We start from the raw sequence: 19,666 nt of genomic DNA on the forward strand, positions 1-19,666 counted from the left end.
AACATACCCCCGATTTATATTGTAAAATCAATGCTATGTTTACTCTGAGAGTGTACGAATGGAACCAAATGGACGTGCGTGCGTGCATGTGCATGTGAGCCTATAGCGTACAATGTGTATTAGGCTGTGATAGTATAGAAACAATGCATGCGTGTGTGCGTGCGTGCGTGCGGTGCAAGGGATACATTAAGCTATAGACTTCTGTCTGCAATCTCTGGATACTTATTACTGTATATTAAAAATGGGGTTAGTTCTCCCCCAATCGCTCCTGAAAAGAGGCTTTTTGATATTTCTAAAAAAATGATTGAAATGCCGTAACGATTTGCAATTTTCCAACAATTTAAAAAGGAACTTAAAAAGTTGTTTCCTTCCTACTAGTTGTAAACTTGTAAAACAACGAGTCCATATACTGGAAAGAATGAACATTCTGTTTCAAAAGCTCCGGGGAGGGCCTTTGTTGAACTTGATATCAGGTCTGGCTAAACCTTGGGGCTGTGGGTGGGTAGCGCTTCATCAGTGGTTCCCAAACTTTTGCATGTCAAGGACCCCCAAAATTGACCCTAATTAGACCTGCGGGACCCCTCATTTGAAGAGATAATGGCAGGGACCCCCCCCCCCCATAAGAGAAGATGTGTACGGCTCTAGCAGTGACTCTCAACCCGTTTAATTTCAAGGACACCCCAGTTTGACATGCATTAGTCTACGGACCCCCCATTTAATGGCATTTCTATCTCTGGGACCCTCGATTTATATTGTAAAATCAATGTTAATTTAACTCTGAGAGTGTAGTAGGGTCCATTTGGTTCCATTTGTACACTCTCAGAGTTACAGAGCCATAAGGGTCCATTTGGTTACATTTGCACACTCTCTGAGTTACAGACCCATAAGGGTCCATTTGGTTCCAAACTATCATTTAGCTGGGGACCCCCTGGAACTCCCTCAAGGACCCCTGGGGGTCCCCGGACCCCACTTTGGGAACCACTGACACTACTGTGAAAAAGGTCTATTACTATTGGATCACAGAGACAACAGACTACAGTGAGGCTATAGCGACGGGCCAATCAACAGACTGCAATGGGGCTATATAGCGACGGGCCAATCACTCAACACAGCCAATCAAAAATACAAAAAAGGGGCACAAATCACAGACAGAATCACCACGGTGTATCACATCACAGACAAAGCGAGAACAGAGCTATAAGAGCAAAGAACTAGAGAGACAATGAAGGGAGGGGGGGGGAAAGGAACCCAGTAAAGCCTGAGTTATAAGCCAGATTTATACTTTGTCGTACCGCAACGTAAGTGAGCTGCCTTCGTGGTATACATCTGTACATTTTCAGCCAGTGCGACAGAGTATGAATTGAGCGTTGTGCACTCGTTCGGCATGAATGACTGATGCTTCAAAGCGACACGATGCACTGTCCGTTTCTCACTTCAAAGTCAGTTATTTAGGCTGGACGAGACCTCCGTGCAACAGAGTTTAAATAAGGCTTTTAAGAGAGACAGAGCGAGAAAGAGAAGGATAGAGGAGAGAGAGAGAGAGAGAGAGAGAGAGAGAGAGAGAGAGAGAGCGCACAGACTGACCTTAAAGCTGACCCCTTCCTCAGAAATCACCTGCATAACAAACAACAAGTTTAGACACGCTGACCGCTCGCTGGACTGGACTGCACTGGACTGGACTGGACTGGAGGGTGAGGAAATGTGGACTAGATGGACTGGACTGGAGGGTGAGGAAATGTGCAGCGAATGTGCTTTTTATGAGAACCAAAGTATGATGTCTGAGTGGCCATAATATCATGTCAGTGAATGGGGTGGTTCATTCACCACGACGTGCCGTACAGGAAGAATGAATGAAATGTCTATGTTGCTATAATGGAAGTCGCATTAAAATGGCTACGCTTTAGCTACAGTATACAAACAAACCGTTTCCTGTCATCCCGTCTACAGAATTACCAGTGCAGTATATGTGATCAATATTCTTATTCATTTTGGAAAGTATAACAGATTGAAACACATTTCAGTATGAGTTTTTTTTTTTTTTGCACTGAAATTTGAAATTGCCACAACTTTTAATCTCCTGGTGCCAGCCATCGACTGGCAGCTTCCAACAGTCACAGACTCTGAAATTAATTCCCCAACAGATATGAATGGTGTGGTCAAATGGACACTATATGAACATGTGAGCTACTGTATCTAGTTAAAGGAAATGTGAGAACATTTAGAACTGGTAAAAGAACATGGGTGTACAAAAATGTGAGGAGAGGAGAGGAGAGGAGAGGAGAGGAGAGGAGAGGAGAGGAGAGGAGAGGAGAGGAGAGGAGAGGAGAGGAGAGGAGAGGAGAGGAGAGGAGAGGAGAGGAGAGGAGAGGAGAGGAGAGGAGAGGAGAGGAGAGGAGAGGAGAGGAGAGGAGAGGGAATCCGTTAGGGACTGACACAGGATAAAGGCTAGTAAATGCGTCTTCACTCACTCGTTATGAAAAGGCAAATCTGCGCCACTCAAAACTCTTTTTCTCTGACAAGGGGTTGATGCCACCGACTAGGAGGACATACTGTAAAATCACCCAAAACTAATTGTTTAAGCGATAGCACCCAAGAGGGAGTGCTTTATTGCAAATCAAATCCCAGCGGTCTAAGGCATGATCTAAAAGACAAAACATACAACAATAAGTGTTGTAAATAATGCTTTTATACAAGCGTTTGTTCTTTAAATACATAATGTAATTCATAGTGTGAATTAAACACATGAGAGATATCCCATTTGACTTGAATAAAATGTATGTTTGCCCTGTTTACATGCATTGCTAAGCAACTCTGAGCTATTACGCTATGGCAAACAATACATGGCTCACTGCCAATCTTGTTCCAGAAGCAACTCTTTCATAATGAGCAATATCTGCTAACAGATAACGGCACCAAGCATAATTGACATATTAATAATCTGACTGGTGCTGGTGGTTTTCATCTTTGACGATGAACAATATTATTTCTTTATATCTCCATCAAGATAGCTGCCCCCGGCCGGCCCTTACAAAATATGTACATGTAATAAACGATGGAAAACAATTCTGCACCTATAAGATGAGACAAACTAAATGATGAAATATCTTTGCTGAAAATAGCCAGCCAATCTATAAGCTCACAATGTGTCAAAAATGCGTCACATTGCAGTGCAGACACGGATGTCAATGAAACTCAGTTGAGACTTGAGAGTGAATAAGTGTGAAAGGCAAAGTATAAAAAATGGTTGAGTGTAGGAGGAATGAATTGAGTGAACAGAAAACGTTATTTGTGATACAAAACAAACAATGTCAACTTTTAACACCATTTCTGATGAGACGTTTTCAGCTGAGCAAGATTAAAACAAATACTTAAAGCTGCTATAAGCAATAACATGTCAATTTTGAATGAACTTTTTTTTTTCTTTTTTTTGTGGTATTCAGACAGCCAGCAATGGGTAAAACGCTTGCCAAAACAATGTAGTCTCTGTGACACATCTAGATCTAGATCAAAGATTTTCCTAGAAGCTTTGTCATTGGTCGATTTGCCTGTCTACTTCCTGATTGGTTAGTTATTTCGACCGGGTTTTTTTCGACATTTTCTTTGGGAGCATTGCTGGCCGTCTGAATACCAAAAAATAAAATAATTAATAAGTCATTCAAATTTGACATATTATTGCTTATAGCAGCTTTAAGGACCATAACAGTCGTCTGGTGAGGAAGATTATTCATTCCATTTGGTATGAAAAAGCAATTTACACTTTTACAGATACTTCAAACATGTTATTTTTTGTCAAACTTACATTATTTAATACATTATCAGGTACAACATTGATTTGTTAAAGTCTAGGCAAAAAAAGACTGTTTTAGGACAAAGAGTTATTTAGCTGTATATACACGTTGCAATCATCCATGAGTAATTAACCATACTGTGATGTTTAGCCAAAATTGGAAAGTTCGACAATATTTGAATGATTCAGGAGAAAATGTAAACCAAGCCAAATATTGTAAGCTAAATAACAAAGCTGTAACAAACAATCATATGTGTGACACCGGTCCTTAAGTGAGTGTCAAAGGGCCTTTTGGTAAACCACAAGTTATACTTTAGTAATGCACGTATCAGAGAAGTAATTACTAAAATAATGTAATGCTATAGGTAGGGATTTAATGTTCCTTATGTTCTAGTTGATTTGCCACATATAGAATATATATGTATGTATATATAGAACATATAGAATCAAGAAAAATAACAAAAGGAGGAAAATAAAATAAAGATATCAACCGAACTGTGGCCTAAATATTGAGATTTGAACTGAACCATGGATTTGGAGAATCGTTACACCCCCTGTTCATCAAATATGTATCTATATTATCGCTATAAATGTCAAGGAAAGGGTGACCAGGGAACATGCCACGATCTGAAGATCAGCGCTCCCTCCTACTTTTAAAAGTGTGATTATTAGTGCGAAAGAATGCCATTACTGAACTGAACCGTTTGTCCAGTCTCGCGCAGCCAGACAACTATTCCACAATCTCTGAATGCTATATAGAGTCTGGACCTATAGCCCCCATGAGCCGAGTAAAGGAAGCTGACATTTCCGTTCGCAAAAATATATTTTAAAATCATTTGATTTTATCGTTTTATTTCCTTTTCTGCTACAAGCTATATAATATGCGTAGTCGTTAGGATGAATGTGCGCGACTGTAAAGACGAAACGGAAGTGGCGAGGTGGCTCCACTTCCGCTTTATAGTTTACTCATGACAGCTCTTCCGTTGCTCCAGACTGTATGCATTTGGAAATGTGTGAGAGGCGGCAGTCCGGCAACGCGAGACTGCCGTGTTTGGTCCATCAGGCCCTTCCTTACCTTCAGTCCCGTCTTCTCGTCGTCGCTGCCGTTGTTAGCGGACGAGGAGGGTGTGTCGTCCCCCAGCCGAGAGACCAGCACAAAGTCCTCGCTGTTGAGGGTGGACACGGAGTCCGAGGACACGCTGATCTTCCCCACTGAGCCCTTGTCGTCCATGGCTGGCTGCTGCTGCTAAGCCCAGCCACACCCAGGCTCATGAATGGAGGACAGGAGGAGGAGGAGGAGGAGGTGGTGGTGGTGGTGGGGGGGGAGGTGATGAGCAAAATCACCTATAGGAGGGGGGAAAAAACAATTGAAAGGAATGATGAGATGAGATTCGCGAAAAAGCATTTTGAAGCCACTGCTATAGGCGGCGATGTTGTCAAGTCCCACTAAGGAAGGTAAAAGTGCAAGTTCAGGGGAAAGCAATCTCTACATTTAGGCTAGCTTGTACAAAGTAATATCTAAGCTTTAAATTAAAGGAAAGTAAGATATAACCGCTGCGTTTTCCAGGGTTTATATTCTTTAATCCATGTTTTGATCCGATCGAATCGTTAGCTGCCGCTCTTTAGCAGTCAAAGTGGGACAGTGGCCGTGGCCATCTTGAAGATGCGCGTGCATATCCACTTGCACTCTATGTGCTGCTTTCAATGGCCTGTATCTCCAAATCGGAGCAATGAATGTCTTTTCTGGTGAAAACAAGGTTTTACAAGTCTACAAGGTCTACAAGCCGATCTACAAGCTCATAGCGCGGCACTGAGCTTGTAGTTCTGCTATTTTTGAGAAATCGTGAAAATGCGGCACAAATCTTTGAATATATATTCTTTCAGAGCGAACGTTTTTTTCTTCTGAGGGGTTCCTGGAATAACATATTTTCAGATGGGGGGGGGGGGGGGTGGCGGCCAATTATATATAACTCTGGGGGTCCTTGACATGAAAATGTTTGCGAACGAATGACATAGAAACATAAGATTTTTCAAAAAACTTAAAAAATAAAGGATTCAGAAGACATTTATAGAATCCTTTCCCAGGTCAAAAATGGGTTGATGGCCCAGGCCGTAGCGTAACGGTCTGGGCACCGGACTGGTGATCCAGTCGCGGTGTGCCGCGGGTTCGACTCCCGAACCCGACACGGCCTTTACCGCATGTCATCCCCCCATCTCTCTCCCGTTTCCTGTCAGCCTACTGTCTGTCCCTTAAAAAATCAATAAAAGGCGTAAGCCGCAAAAAAATATCTTAAAAAAAAAAAAAATAATAATAAATGGGTTGATAAGGTCTGAGATTATATTATAGCCATTTCTTATGATGAAAACCGGCTCCTTCGGGCCATGAAATAACAACTGGAGAAGGAAGGGAGGAGGAGGTTGCCTTTGTGTGTGTATCACACAGGAAGGCGCAACAGAAGGTTCTGGCAGAGGTTCAACAGGAGTCCTGAACAGGCTATTTATGGATATCTCCCCTCCTCCTTCACATTTTCACTCCTTCTTCGTCGCTTTTCTTGTCCTCAGCACCCCTTCTTCATCTCCCTGGCCTCATAATGTCTCATTTTAATTGTGCTTTAACCCATTTAGATTTTAGACCCAAGTTTGGATTCTATAAATGTCTTCTAAAACATGACAGTTTTCCTGAAAAAACCTCATGTTTCTATATCAGTGGTGATGCTCAATATTTCATGTCAAGGACCCCCAAAAAGTATATGTAATTGGCCGCCATCTGAAAATATGTTGTTCCAGGGACCCCCCCCACCCCCAGAAGCAAAGATTTGAGTTAAAAACGTTCGCTCTGAAAGAATATAATAAAAGATTTGCGCCACATTTTCACGATTTTTCAAAAATAGCAGACCTACAAGTTCATAGCTATGAGCTATGAGCTTGTAGAACTGCTATTTTTCAACAGCTAAAGCATAGCCTAATGCTTAAAACACAAAACGGGGTTCCCGCCCAAAATGGGTTTAAGTAGCATTTAACGTGTCAAACTAGGGGGTTATTCATCATGATTCTGAATCCATTGCAAGCATTAGTTTTGCCCAAAAAACACTCCTTGGGCTAAAAATATAGCCACTTGCCTTTAATGTGCCCAAAATGTTCTGACCTCATCACATGTGTGACGATGTCACGACGCCGGACACAATGGCCGTTTTTAGCCCAAGGAGTGTTTTTTTCGTGCAAAACTAATGCTTGCGATGGATTCTGAAACATGAATAACCCCCTAGTTTGACACGTCACATGCAACTTAAAAGCATCTGGGATGTTAATGGTACCCAACTTTCAAACCCTGAATTTCACCATGATTCACATTTTTTACTATGTTATTTGGATGACCCCTAAGGATCATAAACAAAACCTTGAATGGTTACCTATTATTAATGTATTTTGGGACCAATCTTTGATTGACTGCAGGCCTATTCCCTGCTCGCCCATCTCTTCCTTCTCAGTGCACAATGGGAAAGCCAAAGGAATAAGATCCAGAGCACAAAAGGCCGTGGCACTATACTGTGATGTACAATGAGGATGATAACACACTGTCACACTGACCCAAATAAGGCCCTCCACTTAACCCATTCTGACCTGAGATCAGATAAAAAAAATGTCTATTACATCCTGACAGTTTCATTATTAACCCATTCTGACCTGAGATCAGATTCTAAAAATGTCAGTCGCTCTTCGATTTTTCAAAAATAGCAGACCTACAAGCTCGTATCGCGCCACTCGGTGGCGCGATATGAGCTTGTAGATCTGCTATTTTTCAATAGCTAAAGCATAACATGATGCCGACACCAAAATGGGTGCCCGTTCAGAATGGGTTAATAATGTGACATTTGAATCAGGGCTCCAGACTAACTTTTTTCACCACCGTCCCGGAACCGTCTCAAAATACAATTTGAACCGTCCCGAAGTAAATGTATACCGTCCCGGGGGGAAAAAAGTACAAAAAAGCACCACTCAAATTGTGAAATAAATTAATGTATTCCTATTGTAATAGAAATACAATTAAGCCAAACAAATAATGTACTGCATGTATTGAATACATGCAGTACATTATTTGTTTGGCTTCATGTGTCTTCTGTAGATACACTGATTTAGTCAAAATGCTCCCAGATGAAAAATAGGGCTTGGTTAAAAATGTTAATCGAATTAATCAGAGGCTTTGTAATTAATTAATCTAAATTAATCATATTTTAATCACAATTCCAGAACAATCTGAGCATTAGAAAACATCTGTTGCTTCAGAGGATATATACCAACATATTATTTAATGTCGACGCCAGCTAGCAAGCCTAGCATGGAAGCTAACGTTAAACGTTGGTGTAGTGTAGCCCCATGTCCATAATGGAACCTTTCTGTGGCACACAACCATGGTTTTATCCACGCTTCCAACCGATAGTTTTTCAATCTAAATGTCCCATCCAAGGGGCAAAAGCAATATAATTCCTATGATTCCGTTGGGTGAATGTAGTGTGTGCATTGTTGTTGTCAACTGTCTGACTCTGACGGCACGGCAAATTCTCATGCTGGTGATGCTGCTCATCGCTGCACACGAAATGCGCATTTTCAGTGTAAAAACTTCTCTCGTCTCGTATTCTTTCACAGTGAACGTTTTTAACTGAAATCTTTGCTTCTGAGGGGGGGGGGGCACGGCCAAATACAGATAATTCTGGGGGTCCTTGGCATGAAAAAGGTTGAGCACCACTGACATAGATACATAGGTTTTTCAGAAAACTGTCACGATTTAGAAGGCATTTGTAGAATCGGCCTTGGGTCTAAAGTGCTCCACTCCGGATTTGGACTCGATTTACATAGTCTGGATTTTCGGTGGTGGGGTGACCACCGAACTACAACATGACGTCACGAGCCGCGGTGAAGAGCAAACCACCGCCCCTGCTCCAGCCCTTCTCTCTGTTTTTACTCACCACCGCTCAACGTTATTTCAGCTCCGGTGGTCAGCTCACCACCGGAGCGGTGGTCACCTCACCACCGAAAATCCAGACTATGAATAGGCCTTTAATCCTAACCTACCGACAAGGATTGATTTGAGCTGTAGGCTTAATGCTAACCTGGATTGATTTGAGCTGTAGGCTTAATGCTAACCCGGATTGATTTGAGCTGTAGGCTTAATGCTAACCTGGATTGATTTGAGCTGTAGGCTAAATGCTAACCTGGATTGATTTGAGCTGTAGGCTAAATGCTAACCTGGATTGATTTGAGCTGTAGGCTAAATGCTAACCTACCAACCAACACAAGGATTGATTTGAGCTGCAGGCTTAATGCTAACCTACCAACAAGGATTGATTTGAGCTGCAGGCTTAATGCTAACCTACCAACACAAGGATTGATTTGAGCTGCAGGCTTAATGCTAACCTACCAACACAAGGCTTGATTTGAGCTGTAGGCTTAATGCTAACCTACCAACAAGGATTGATTTGAGCTGCAGGCTTAATGCTAACCTACCAACAAGGATTGATTTGAGCTGCAGGCTTAATGCTAACCTACCAACACAAGGCTTGATTTGAGCTGTAGGCTTAATGCTAACCTACCAACAAGGATTGATTTGAGCTGCAGGCTTAATGCTAACCTACCAACAAGGATTGATTTGAGCTGCAGGCTTAATGCTAACCTACCAACACAAGGATTGATTTGAGCTGTAGGCTTAAAGCTAACCTACCAACAAGGATTGATTTGAGCTGTAGGTTTAATGCTAACCTGGATTGATTTGAGCTGTAGGCTAAATGCTAACCTACCAACCAACACAAGGATTGATTTGAGCTGCAGGCTTAATGCTAACCTACCAACAGGGCTCCAGCGTGCGACCTATTAGGTCGCATATGCGACCTAATTTTATTATGGTGATACTTAAAATGTAATTAGGTCGCACCGGTGATACTTGGAAATGTGCGGAGAAAAAATCTGTTTATTTTTTACTCCGTCTCAACACTGAGGCACGGGCGCCAGGCGGCTATGTTAGTAGTGCGATAATAAAGTATTACTTTCTTTTGGCTCAATCGAATCCCCTCTCTTTCTCTCTCTCTCTCTCTCTCTCTCCCTCTCTCTCTCTCTCTCTGCCTGCCTGCTGAGTGCCTAGATAGTAGCTCGCATGCATGCATGTGAGTGACGTCACGTGCCTGCGCATGTGCGTCAGTTACAACCACAAGCGGCCGAAAAAGAAAACATACACAGATGCAGACATGAAACGCTCAATAATTGGAGAGGTGGAGAGGAAGTTGTTGTGGAACCGGCGATAACCTCATATTCTGAGAGTGAAGAGGACAGCGACAGGTTGGCCAAAGAGACTGGGGGGGGGGGGGGCAAGAAAAAAGTACTCCTTTCAGCAACAATGGCTGGCACAGTTCCCGTGGTTGCGATACGAGGTGTGTGTTTTATTGCAAGCAATGTGGCCCGTCCGTTGCAGGCAGCAGAACAAAACTTGTTAATGGTTCGAAACAGTTTAAGGTTCAGTCATTAAAATTGCACGATAGCCTAAAGCACAAGACGTGCAGGGATCGCTGTATCACCAGAAGCGCCCAGCCTCTACACTCCTCATTTAGTCGTGTAGAGGAGAGCAATCGCTCATCTGAGAATGCTGAAATGATGATCAAGTTTAACACTGCGTACAACATCGCGAAAGAGGAACTCCCGTTCACCAAATACAAAACACAGATGGTCCTGATGAAGAAGAACGGACTGAACGTGAACCCTACATATTCCAACGACACTGCATGATGTGCACAGTTTGTGGGCGTGATAGCAGACACACTAAGGGGGAAACCCGCTGACAAAATCACCCCCTACCTCTCGTTAATGCTAGACGGTTCCACTGATAACTCCACCAAAGAGTGTGAGATAAATCAGATAATCTATGCCCGTATCATTGTCATTGATGATGGAAAACCATGTAATATCCTTGTTGGCCATGTTGAGGTTGAACATGCCCATGCAGAAGGTAAGTTGTGTGTCTCTGTTTCATAGATATAGCCAAATGATAATAATGGTATGTAAAATAGCACTATAGGTTATTAATTATAATTTCATATAGAATCTAATGTTTATTTAATGCCAACATGCCCAGCCCAGGTATCTTATAAAAACACTTGAAGTAGGTGCATTATGCATGAGATCAATGTGCGAGCAGGGCATCATGCAGGTTTCATTCACTGAGTTGAGCTCTATATGTTGTGTGTGTGTGTGTGTGTGTGTGTGTGTGTGTGTGTGTGTGTGTGTGTGTGTGTGTGTGTGTGTGTGTGTGCGTGTGTGTGTGTGTGTGTGAGAGTGTGTGTGAGAGTGTGTGTGAGAGTGTGTGTGAGTGTGTGTGTGTGTGTGTGTGTGTGAGTGAGAGAGAGGGAGAGAAAATATTAATATTCCATGTTATGTGCTTAATTTAAGGCGTTTATGCTTCAAAAACTATGGTATGGAAATTAACAACTATCATCATGATAAGGTCATGTATTAATAATACCACGCTATACAAAGAAAAATATGGTGCTACCTAATTGCTAGTGGTGCTACCTAATGAAAAGGTAGGTGGCACCAGTGCTACCTGTGAAAAAATTAGTCTGGAGCCCTGCCTACCAACAAGGATTGATTTGAGCTGCAGGCTTAATGCTAACCTACCAACAAGGATTGATTTGAGCTGAGGCTTAATGCTAACCTACCAACACAAGGATTGATTTGAGCTGCAGGCTTAATTCTAACCTACCAACACAAGGATTGATTTGAGCTGTAGGCTTAATACTAACCTACCAAAACAAGGATGATTGTTTGTAGCAAAGTGCTGCAGTTCAAAGCCCAACGTGAAATTGTGAATAGACATGTATGATGTTGTTGTTGATATGGTCCTTCCTTTAAAACCTTTGTGTCAGATATCTGAGAGATGTCAAAGGGATTTCACCAGATACTTCCAATGTTAAGTAGCCACACTCTCTATTAAATGCTTGAAATAAAGGCGCATAGATAAGCACGCACACACAACTTACAAAAGCAACCGCTGTTTTTCATGCTGGCTCATACACAGCTTACACACACACACACAACACGCACACAAAGCTTACACACAAAAGTTGCTGCTGTATCATGCTCATGCACACGCACGCACTCTTGCTCTATTTCTCTGACTAGCTGCCGGCTTCAAACAGGATTATAATGGCTGCCTTGTCACCCGGCATCCTCCCCAGCCCCAGCACCAGACCCCCCCCCCCCCCCCCCCCCTTCCCCCCCTCCTTGCCCATGGCAACCTTCACCACTGGAACACAAACTTCACTGAGACACACAAGCCATATATATATATTTTTTTTTTTTCCTTTTCTTTTTTTCATAAAGAATTATGGACACGCAAACGGCATAAGCAAATAACGATATAGTCAGACAAAATGCAGCCAAACCATTCTGAGCAGCATGTGAGATGATTATTTATGACTTTATTATTCTAAAAGGTTCATTATTGATCAAACTGCCCCCTACTATTTATTGCGTTCTTTGTTGAGCTTGGCTCACTGTATTTATACCATAAGGCTTTCAAAGGGAGGAATAGTTCATTAAAAGAAATAATAGATTTTTATAATAATAAGTTTTCAGTACATGGTAAAAACAGCAGACCTTCAAGCTCACAATGTGTCGTGCTGCGAAAAGTTGTGAGCTATTTTTGCACAGCACCGTTGTATTACAAAGTATAACGTTTAAGTGCCGTCAGACTAATCGATTTAGCCGATCATAAAAACATCAATTCTAATTTATTTTACATAATAGATTTGTTGATATATTAATTTGTTTATTATTCTAAAATAATGCACTTGACTTCCTGCTCACTTTGAGTAACTGAAAAGGAAATCGATAAGACTCAATAATCACTAGAATAATCGATTGTTGCGGCCCTAATTGATTAGTCTGAATAAAATGTGGAGGACAGACACTGGAAGGGCACATCAAAGTGCTACAGTACACAAAACTAGCCAGCTTGCTAGCCCTGCCGGACACCCCATCCACTGCTCTCTAGCAGTCTTCCCACTGCCGTGCCAAGGCTTTAGAAATCCCCGGAAATGAACAAAACGACGGACGTAACTATACTCACAGAAACAAAGCCGGCTAGACCTCGGTAGAAGTCTATTCTCGAAGCTGGGAAGTCTCAGGTCCCCATGCAGCTTCTCTCTAAAATGCACTTTGTGCCAGCAATGTACCGGACAGAGTAACTTCTTCTACTATGGCATTTCCGGGTTGTGACTGCATGCCACTGTAGCTCGCTTCAGTGAGCAAAATAGCGGCTGTCCTTAAACCATTCGAACCAATCATGAAAAGGTCGCACTTACATTCCGACAGAGTAGATATAGCACGTAACCAGAAAGGCCCAACTTTTCGAGAGGCAAATATGGGACTGGGATAAATGGTAAATGTTTATCAAAATAACTGCTCGCGACGGAACGTTCCGCCAGTTAGAATCCAACCGACAACTGCTTCTGGCGCAACGTTCCGTCTGATAAGGGCTTCAGCATCTTGCTCAAGGACACTTCGACACCCGAGCCCGGGATCGAACTGGTTTTCCCATCCGGCCGTTCTACCGGTCACTTTACCCCTGAGCTACTGCCGATACTGGCATATCGCAGTGAGAAAAAAATTGAAGTAAGTAGCAAGAACTTTTCTCCCACTTTCCTTAAGGAATGATCATGGCAAATTGGTAATACGGCTGACGGCGACAGTGCCGCTATCGTGAGATATCACAGTCACCACTTGCCTCTCAGCCCAATAACAAATTGCAAGGTGTCGGTAACCGACTGCATTGTTATTGTAATTATAAAGTGGAACAACCTATCGAAGGCAAGTTCCTTTTTGGTTTAAAATGATGCTAATCTCTGAGAAAGTGTACTAGTGTAAAGCAATAATACACTAGGTAAATTAAAAAAAACAGTCTAAATTCATCATGGGTAAAACTGTGCACACCTGGATCACCCCCACCCCCACCACCACCCCCCACCCCCCTCCTCCTCCTCTCCAGTTGAACTGATTGCTCTCGACTGCCAGCTGGGCCCTGCATGCACCTCGCAGGGGAGAGGAGGACACAGCCAGACACCGCTAGTACAGAGCATTCAGCCTCTGCAACGCCCCCCCCCCCCCCTTCAACCACACACCACATCAGTGATTTCAGTCAGGCACAGACAGACAGCATGGGGAAGGGAGAAATACTACTAAAGAGACTATAGAGAGAGGGAGAAAAAGTTGAAACTTACAGGAGGTGAGTCATAACTGGAATGGATATTGCAATTTGCAAGCACAGGGGTGGAAGGAGAGAGAGAGAGAGAGAGAGAGGGACAGAGGAGGTCTGAATAGGCAACGCATCAGCTGCGGCATTGTACAAATGGAAGAAAGAGTCACGCACATGCTGCGTGCACACACACACACACACACACACACACACACACACACACACACACACACACACACACACACACACACACACACACACACACACACACACACACACACACACACACACACACACACACACACACACAGTGGCAGTCTCTGATTCACATTGTGACATTGTGTGGGTTCCCTGGTGACCATCTGAATTCAGAGCAGGACTCAGGACTGTTCCTTTTGCCGTTCTGGAAGAGAACCCCTGGTGGTGCAATTCTTCTCACAACTGAAACAAAATAGCAAATCATGAACAAACTTGTAGACTACAACTCATTCAACGGATTACTCTGGCTCCCACCAATCACTGCCACTGTGAACACTGAACGGTGATTTTTATAGCCAAGTCTTAATCACTTCTGGTGAGTGGGTGCGTGCCTGCGTGCGTGGTGTGGGTGGGTGTGTGGGTGCATGGGTGCGTGGGTGCGTGCCTGCGTGCGTGGTGTGGGTGGGTGTGTGGGTGCATGGGTGCATGGGTGTGTGGGTGCATGGGTGTGTGGGTGCATGGTGCATGGGTGCGTGCCTGCGTGCGAGGTGTGGGTGGGTGCATGGGTGGGTGGGTGTGTGGGTGCGTGGGTGCGTGCCTGCATGCGTGGTGTGGGTGGGTGTGTGGGTGCATGGGTGCATGGGTGTGTGGGTGCATGGGTGTGTGGGTGCATGGGTGCGTGCCTGTGTGCGTGGTGTGGGTGGGTGCGTGGGTGCATGGGTGGGTGGGTGGGTGCATGGGTGCGTGGGTGCATGGGTGGGTGGGTGCATGGGTGCGTGGGTGGGTGGGTGCGTGGGTGCATGGGTGGGTGGGTGCGTGGGTGCATGGGTGTGTGGGTGCGTGGGTGCATGGGTGCGTGGGTGCATGGGTGTGTGGGTGCGTGGGTGCGTGGGTGCATGGGTGCGTGGGTGCGTGGGTGCATGGGTGCGTGGGTGCGTGGGTGCATGGGTGTGTGGGTGCGTGGGTGCTGTGGGTGCGTGCGTGGTGTGGGTGGGTGCATGGGTGGGTGGGTGCGTGGGTGCATGCGACGTGCATGCGTTTGGGATAAAGAATTTCTAACAGGTTTCTATACTGTTAACATTTTTGTTTGGATCATATGAGCTTAAAATGAAATAATATTATTAAACAAATGTTCGGGGCACTAAGCGGCACCAGTGGTGCATAATTTAAGGTGTGATTAGATTCCTGGTGTCCTCAAGAAGATTACAATTCACAAAATAAGTAACATTAATATGAAGTCTATACTGTATGCCTAGTCTGTTCTGTAGTGCATTACAAGTTACAACATTACAAGTGTGCCGCCCGCCCGCCCGCCCGCCCACCTGACTGCCTGCATCTGTATACAGTATAGTTATATGCAGAATAAATCTCAAATTATCAGTAGGTCCATCACGCACCTGAGTGTTGCACCGCACTATTCACAGTGCTTTAATGTACTTGCACGACATACAGTACATGAAACTACCTTATTGCACAATGCCAAATACGTTTTGCACGACGCGTAGAAGTGATGTGTGCACGTGGGCATGCACACACACACGCTCACACACACACACACACACACACACACACACACACACACTCAAATACAATTATTACAGTACAGTACTTAACTGTACTGTATGTATGGCACAGTACAGTACAGCAGGGGTTCTCTCTCAACGTTTTTGGCTGGGTGGGGAGTCTGGGGACCCCCGGAAATGCTTTGGCCGTGTCTCGCGATCCCCGCCCCGGCCCCCTCCCCACCCCAATACAAATTGACCGCTACAATAAACCTTAATAATAGCGAAAATACATCATGAATAAATACTGAAACTTTGCATTTGTGGCGGGCCCCTATGGGCAGAAGTTAAAGCGGTTTTGGAGGTGCGCTCTATAGAGGCCACTCAACATGCAATTCCAATTTGGGGAAGATTTTGGGATGTTGTACTGTATATGTGACCAAATTTGACTGAGGGACTGCCATTGGACTTTTGGGAATTTTAGTTCTTCCATGTCATGTGAAAGCAGGGAATGATAGCTTCAAATTGACATATTGGTTGTTCAGTTTGACCCACCAGTTGTGGAGATAAGGCTTATAGAGTAATGTCTTGCAGAGAAACAGTGAGTTGAGAAAACAGCAGTTTTACTCAGGGTGACAACGTTTCTGTCTAAATGACCTTCATCAGGTATCTGTAGCCAACAACAAAGCCCTGTCCTGTCATTACGTGTAAATAAAATATTGCAGTTCCACAAAGTGTTTCTATTAGATTACACAACTATGTCCAACTTCACGGTGTCGTTACTTCAGCTCACAGCAGTGCAACAAAACACACTCTACACACACTACTGCCATACAAGCTATGTTAGCAAATACGTTGCATTGACCTTTCCCTTCCTCACCAAGTACCACTTATTATTACTATAGCAAATATTTGTATAAAGACAATTCCGTGTTTCGGGTGTTGCGTGCGTGCGTGCGTGCGTGCGTGCGTGCGTGCGTGCGTGCGTGCGTGCGTGCTCATTCTATGGTGTGTTTTGGTCAATGGAACTCTGACAGGGAAATACAGTGAAATACAAATGGTACTACTAGTAAATATGAGTTGGCAATTTATAGATGTGGTTGGTACTTGGTTAGTGGTATTAAAACTTTCAAAGGTCAAACCCACATACTGTATCTGTCTACTGTATCTGGCATTAATATGCCAGCTGTGTTTTGTTGCAAGTGTTTTGTTGTGCTTATACAGATTAGAATACACTTACATGTAAAGTCGCATTGTGTACTACAGTATGTTCGATATTAGTCACAAGACTTGAAAATAACATGCATGCATGTAATGTACATGTATGAACACATTAATATTATATGCATGTGCCGGCCAGGCATCAATTGTGATTTTCCGGTTCTCTGGTGTCTAGTCTAAAGTATGTTGTGAAACCCTGCACAATTCAATGCTCCTCTTAAACCTAAACTAGAAGAAATTGAGAAAAACATGGTGGTCCCTTGAACTGGTCTTCACTTTAGCTCTACCAGCCATGGTTATATTGGTTACATGGTTAATTATGTACTAGTAAGTAAGTATATGTTATAAAGAATATCTGTCAAGATAGCAGGCAGCATTATTTAATTTTACTCCCCAATATCGGGATCAGCACCAAAGATCCGGTTTTCAGTCTTTATGCTTTATCTATCTAAAAAGGCAACAAGTCTCTGTCTGTATGTCTGTCTGTGTGTAATCCACGTAACTCGAGAACCGTTAGCCCCACCGACTTCAAATTCGACACGCGCGTTCCACACCACAGCAGGGGGTGTAGTGCCCGGTGTCGAGTCGATCAGACCCACGGTTGTCCAGAACCACCCCATAAAGTCCTCTGCCCGGGCTCTGGACCGGGCCCCTGCCCAGCGTCCATATGGAGCTGACCTGTTCTGACCTCACAACACTCCATATTTGGGCATGCCTGACACAGAACTCCACAAGATGGCCACAGGGGACGGTCGGCGAAGGGCTTGTTTGTAATCATAATTCCTCTTAATTCCTCTTCATTATTATTCATAATTTCCATCGAGATAAGTAGTAAAGTGTGCCTCTTGGGATATTATGAAGAGAGGATATAATATACAAAAAAATACTAATTTTTGAGCGATGGAAATGAGTGAATTAGCACAACACCCCAATTCCCTTTCAATTCAATGCAATTCATTTAGGGCTTATGGTAGGGGAAATAGCCAATAAGGAGCTGTTGCACAAAACAACACCTGGACCTCTTTGGTGGGGACGTAACAACCACAAAGAAAGGTTAGAAAGCCTTTTAGTATGGAATTCTCCTTTAATTATTACTAGTCAAAATAAACTAGCTAGCTCCCGAAAAAGATGAGTATCCGCTAGCCATACATTTGAAAGCTGACACAAGACAAGTAGTACTTTGTGTCCTTTATTGACATCATTAAGTCATGCAAACTGCAGTGCTGCACCGTTAAAACTATTTATTAGAGTGCCATGGCTGTTGTGAAAACGACCTTCGCCCATTAAAGAAAGCATTATTCTGCCATTAACAGTATTGTAGTGTACTGTACAAAGAACGTACAGTATGACACACACACACACACACACCATTAACATTATTGTAGTGTACCGTAGAAAGTACAGTAGCCTATGACAGACCATTATCATTATTGTAGTGTACTGTCGAAAGTACAGTAGCCTATGACACACCATTAACATTATTGTAGTGTACTGTCGAAAGTACAGTAGCCTATGACACACCATTATCATTATTGTACTGTACTGTAGAAAGTACAGTAGCCTATGACACACCATTATCATTATTGTACTGTACTGTAGAAAGTACAGTAGCCTATGACACACCATTATCATTATTGTACTGTACTGTAGAAAGTACAGTATGACACACCATTAACATTATTGTACTGTACTGTAGAAAGTACAGTATGACACACCATTAACATTATTGTAGTGTACTGTAGAAAGTACAGTATGACACCCCATTAACATTATTGTAGTGTACTGTACACCAAACGTACAGTATGACACACGATTAACAGTAGTGTAGTGTTAGTGTACAGTACTAACGTACAGTTACAGTATGACACATTGACACCACAAGAGGCACAGCCAGGCAATAAAAAAAATAGCAGCGTACGTCGCGTCGTACGACGGTGTCGCGCGCGACGTCGCGCTGTGAGCTTGTAGATCGGCGAGCGAGTCCACACACACACACACACACACACACACACACACACAGTAACACACACACACAAACCGTCCCCCCCCCCCCCCCCCTCCCACTACCCCTGCCTCCCACAACACTAACGTTAGCTAGCTGGGCTCGTGCTAACAACATGACAGATCAAATTAAAGGGGCTGGTGGTGTGGTGAAGAAAAGCAGCTTGTTTTGTTGTTGTTGTTGTTGTTGTTGTTGTTGGTGTTGTTGTTGTTGTTGTTAATCTGCGCAGCGGAACGGGAAGAGGGGGCAGGCCGGTGCATGCATGGGGTGAAGAAAGTCGCCGTACGTACGTATACGTTCCGTGTTGTTTATTTTTTATTAATTGCGGACCCGACGTACGTGTGGAAGAAGAAGAGCTTACCTTCTTTGTGCTTTGAAGCTCTGTGTGGTGTTTTTATTCTTCCAGACACGGGAGTAGGAAGCCCAACAACATGGCACTGGTGTTGTTGTCTGCTAACATCAGCAGCAGCAGCAGCAGCATCCACAGACAGTCACACAGAGGCAGCAGCAGCACAGCTAGCATGGAATGGATGGTAAACACACACACAGTACAGGGCAGGCGCCGTGGTACGTCGTTACGTCCAGCAGCCCCTGTCCGCACTGCGCATGCGTCTGTCAATGCTGAGAGAGGGGGGGGGGGGTGACCAGAGCCATCTAATAGAAGAGTTTATTGATTGATTGATTTATTAACAGTTACAGTACATTTCAAGTACAGCTCA

At 43.7% G+C, this 19,666-nt stretch overlaps 1 protein-coding gene across 1 annotated transcript in view; it reads right to left on the reverse strand.

The window, feature by feature from the left end:
- The window catches only part of rabgap1 (RAB GTPase activating protein 1), a gene marked incomplete at its 3' end in the record, with an annotated part of 141,795 nt that extends 122,353 nt beyond the window's left edge, over positions 1-19,442 (reverse strand). Inside the window, 3 exon segments of the mRNA XM_083793641.1 lie at positions 1,585-1,614; positions 4,863-5,131; positions 19,309-19,442. Coding sequence (XP_083649767.1) covers positions 1,585-1,614; positions 4,863-5,018 — 186 coding nt within the window. The 5' untranslated portion in view covers positions 5,019-5,131; positions 19,309-19,442.
- Positions 19,443-19,666: the final 224 nt, after the last annotated feature.

This window comes from Protomyctophum parallelum, assembly GCF_964188405.1.
Source record: "Protomyctophum parallelum genome assembly, chromosome: 21".
Lineage (NCBI taxonomy): Eukaryota > Metazoa > Chordata > Actinopteri > Myctophiformes > Myctophidae > Protomyctophum > Protomyctophum parallelum.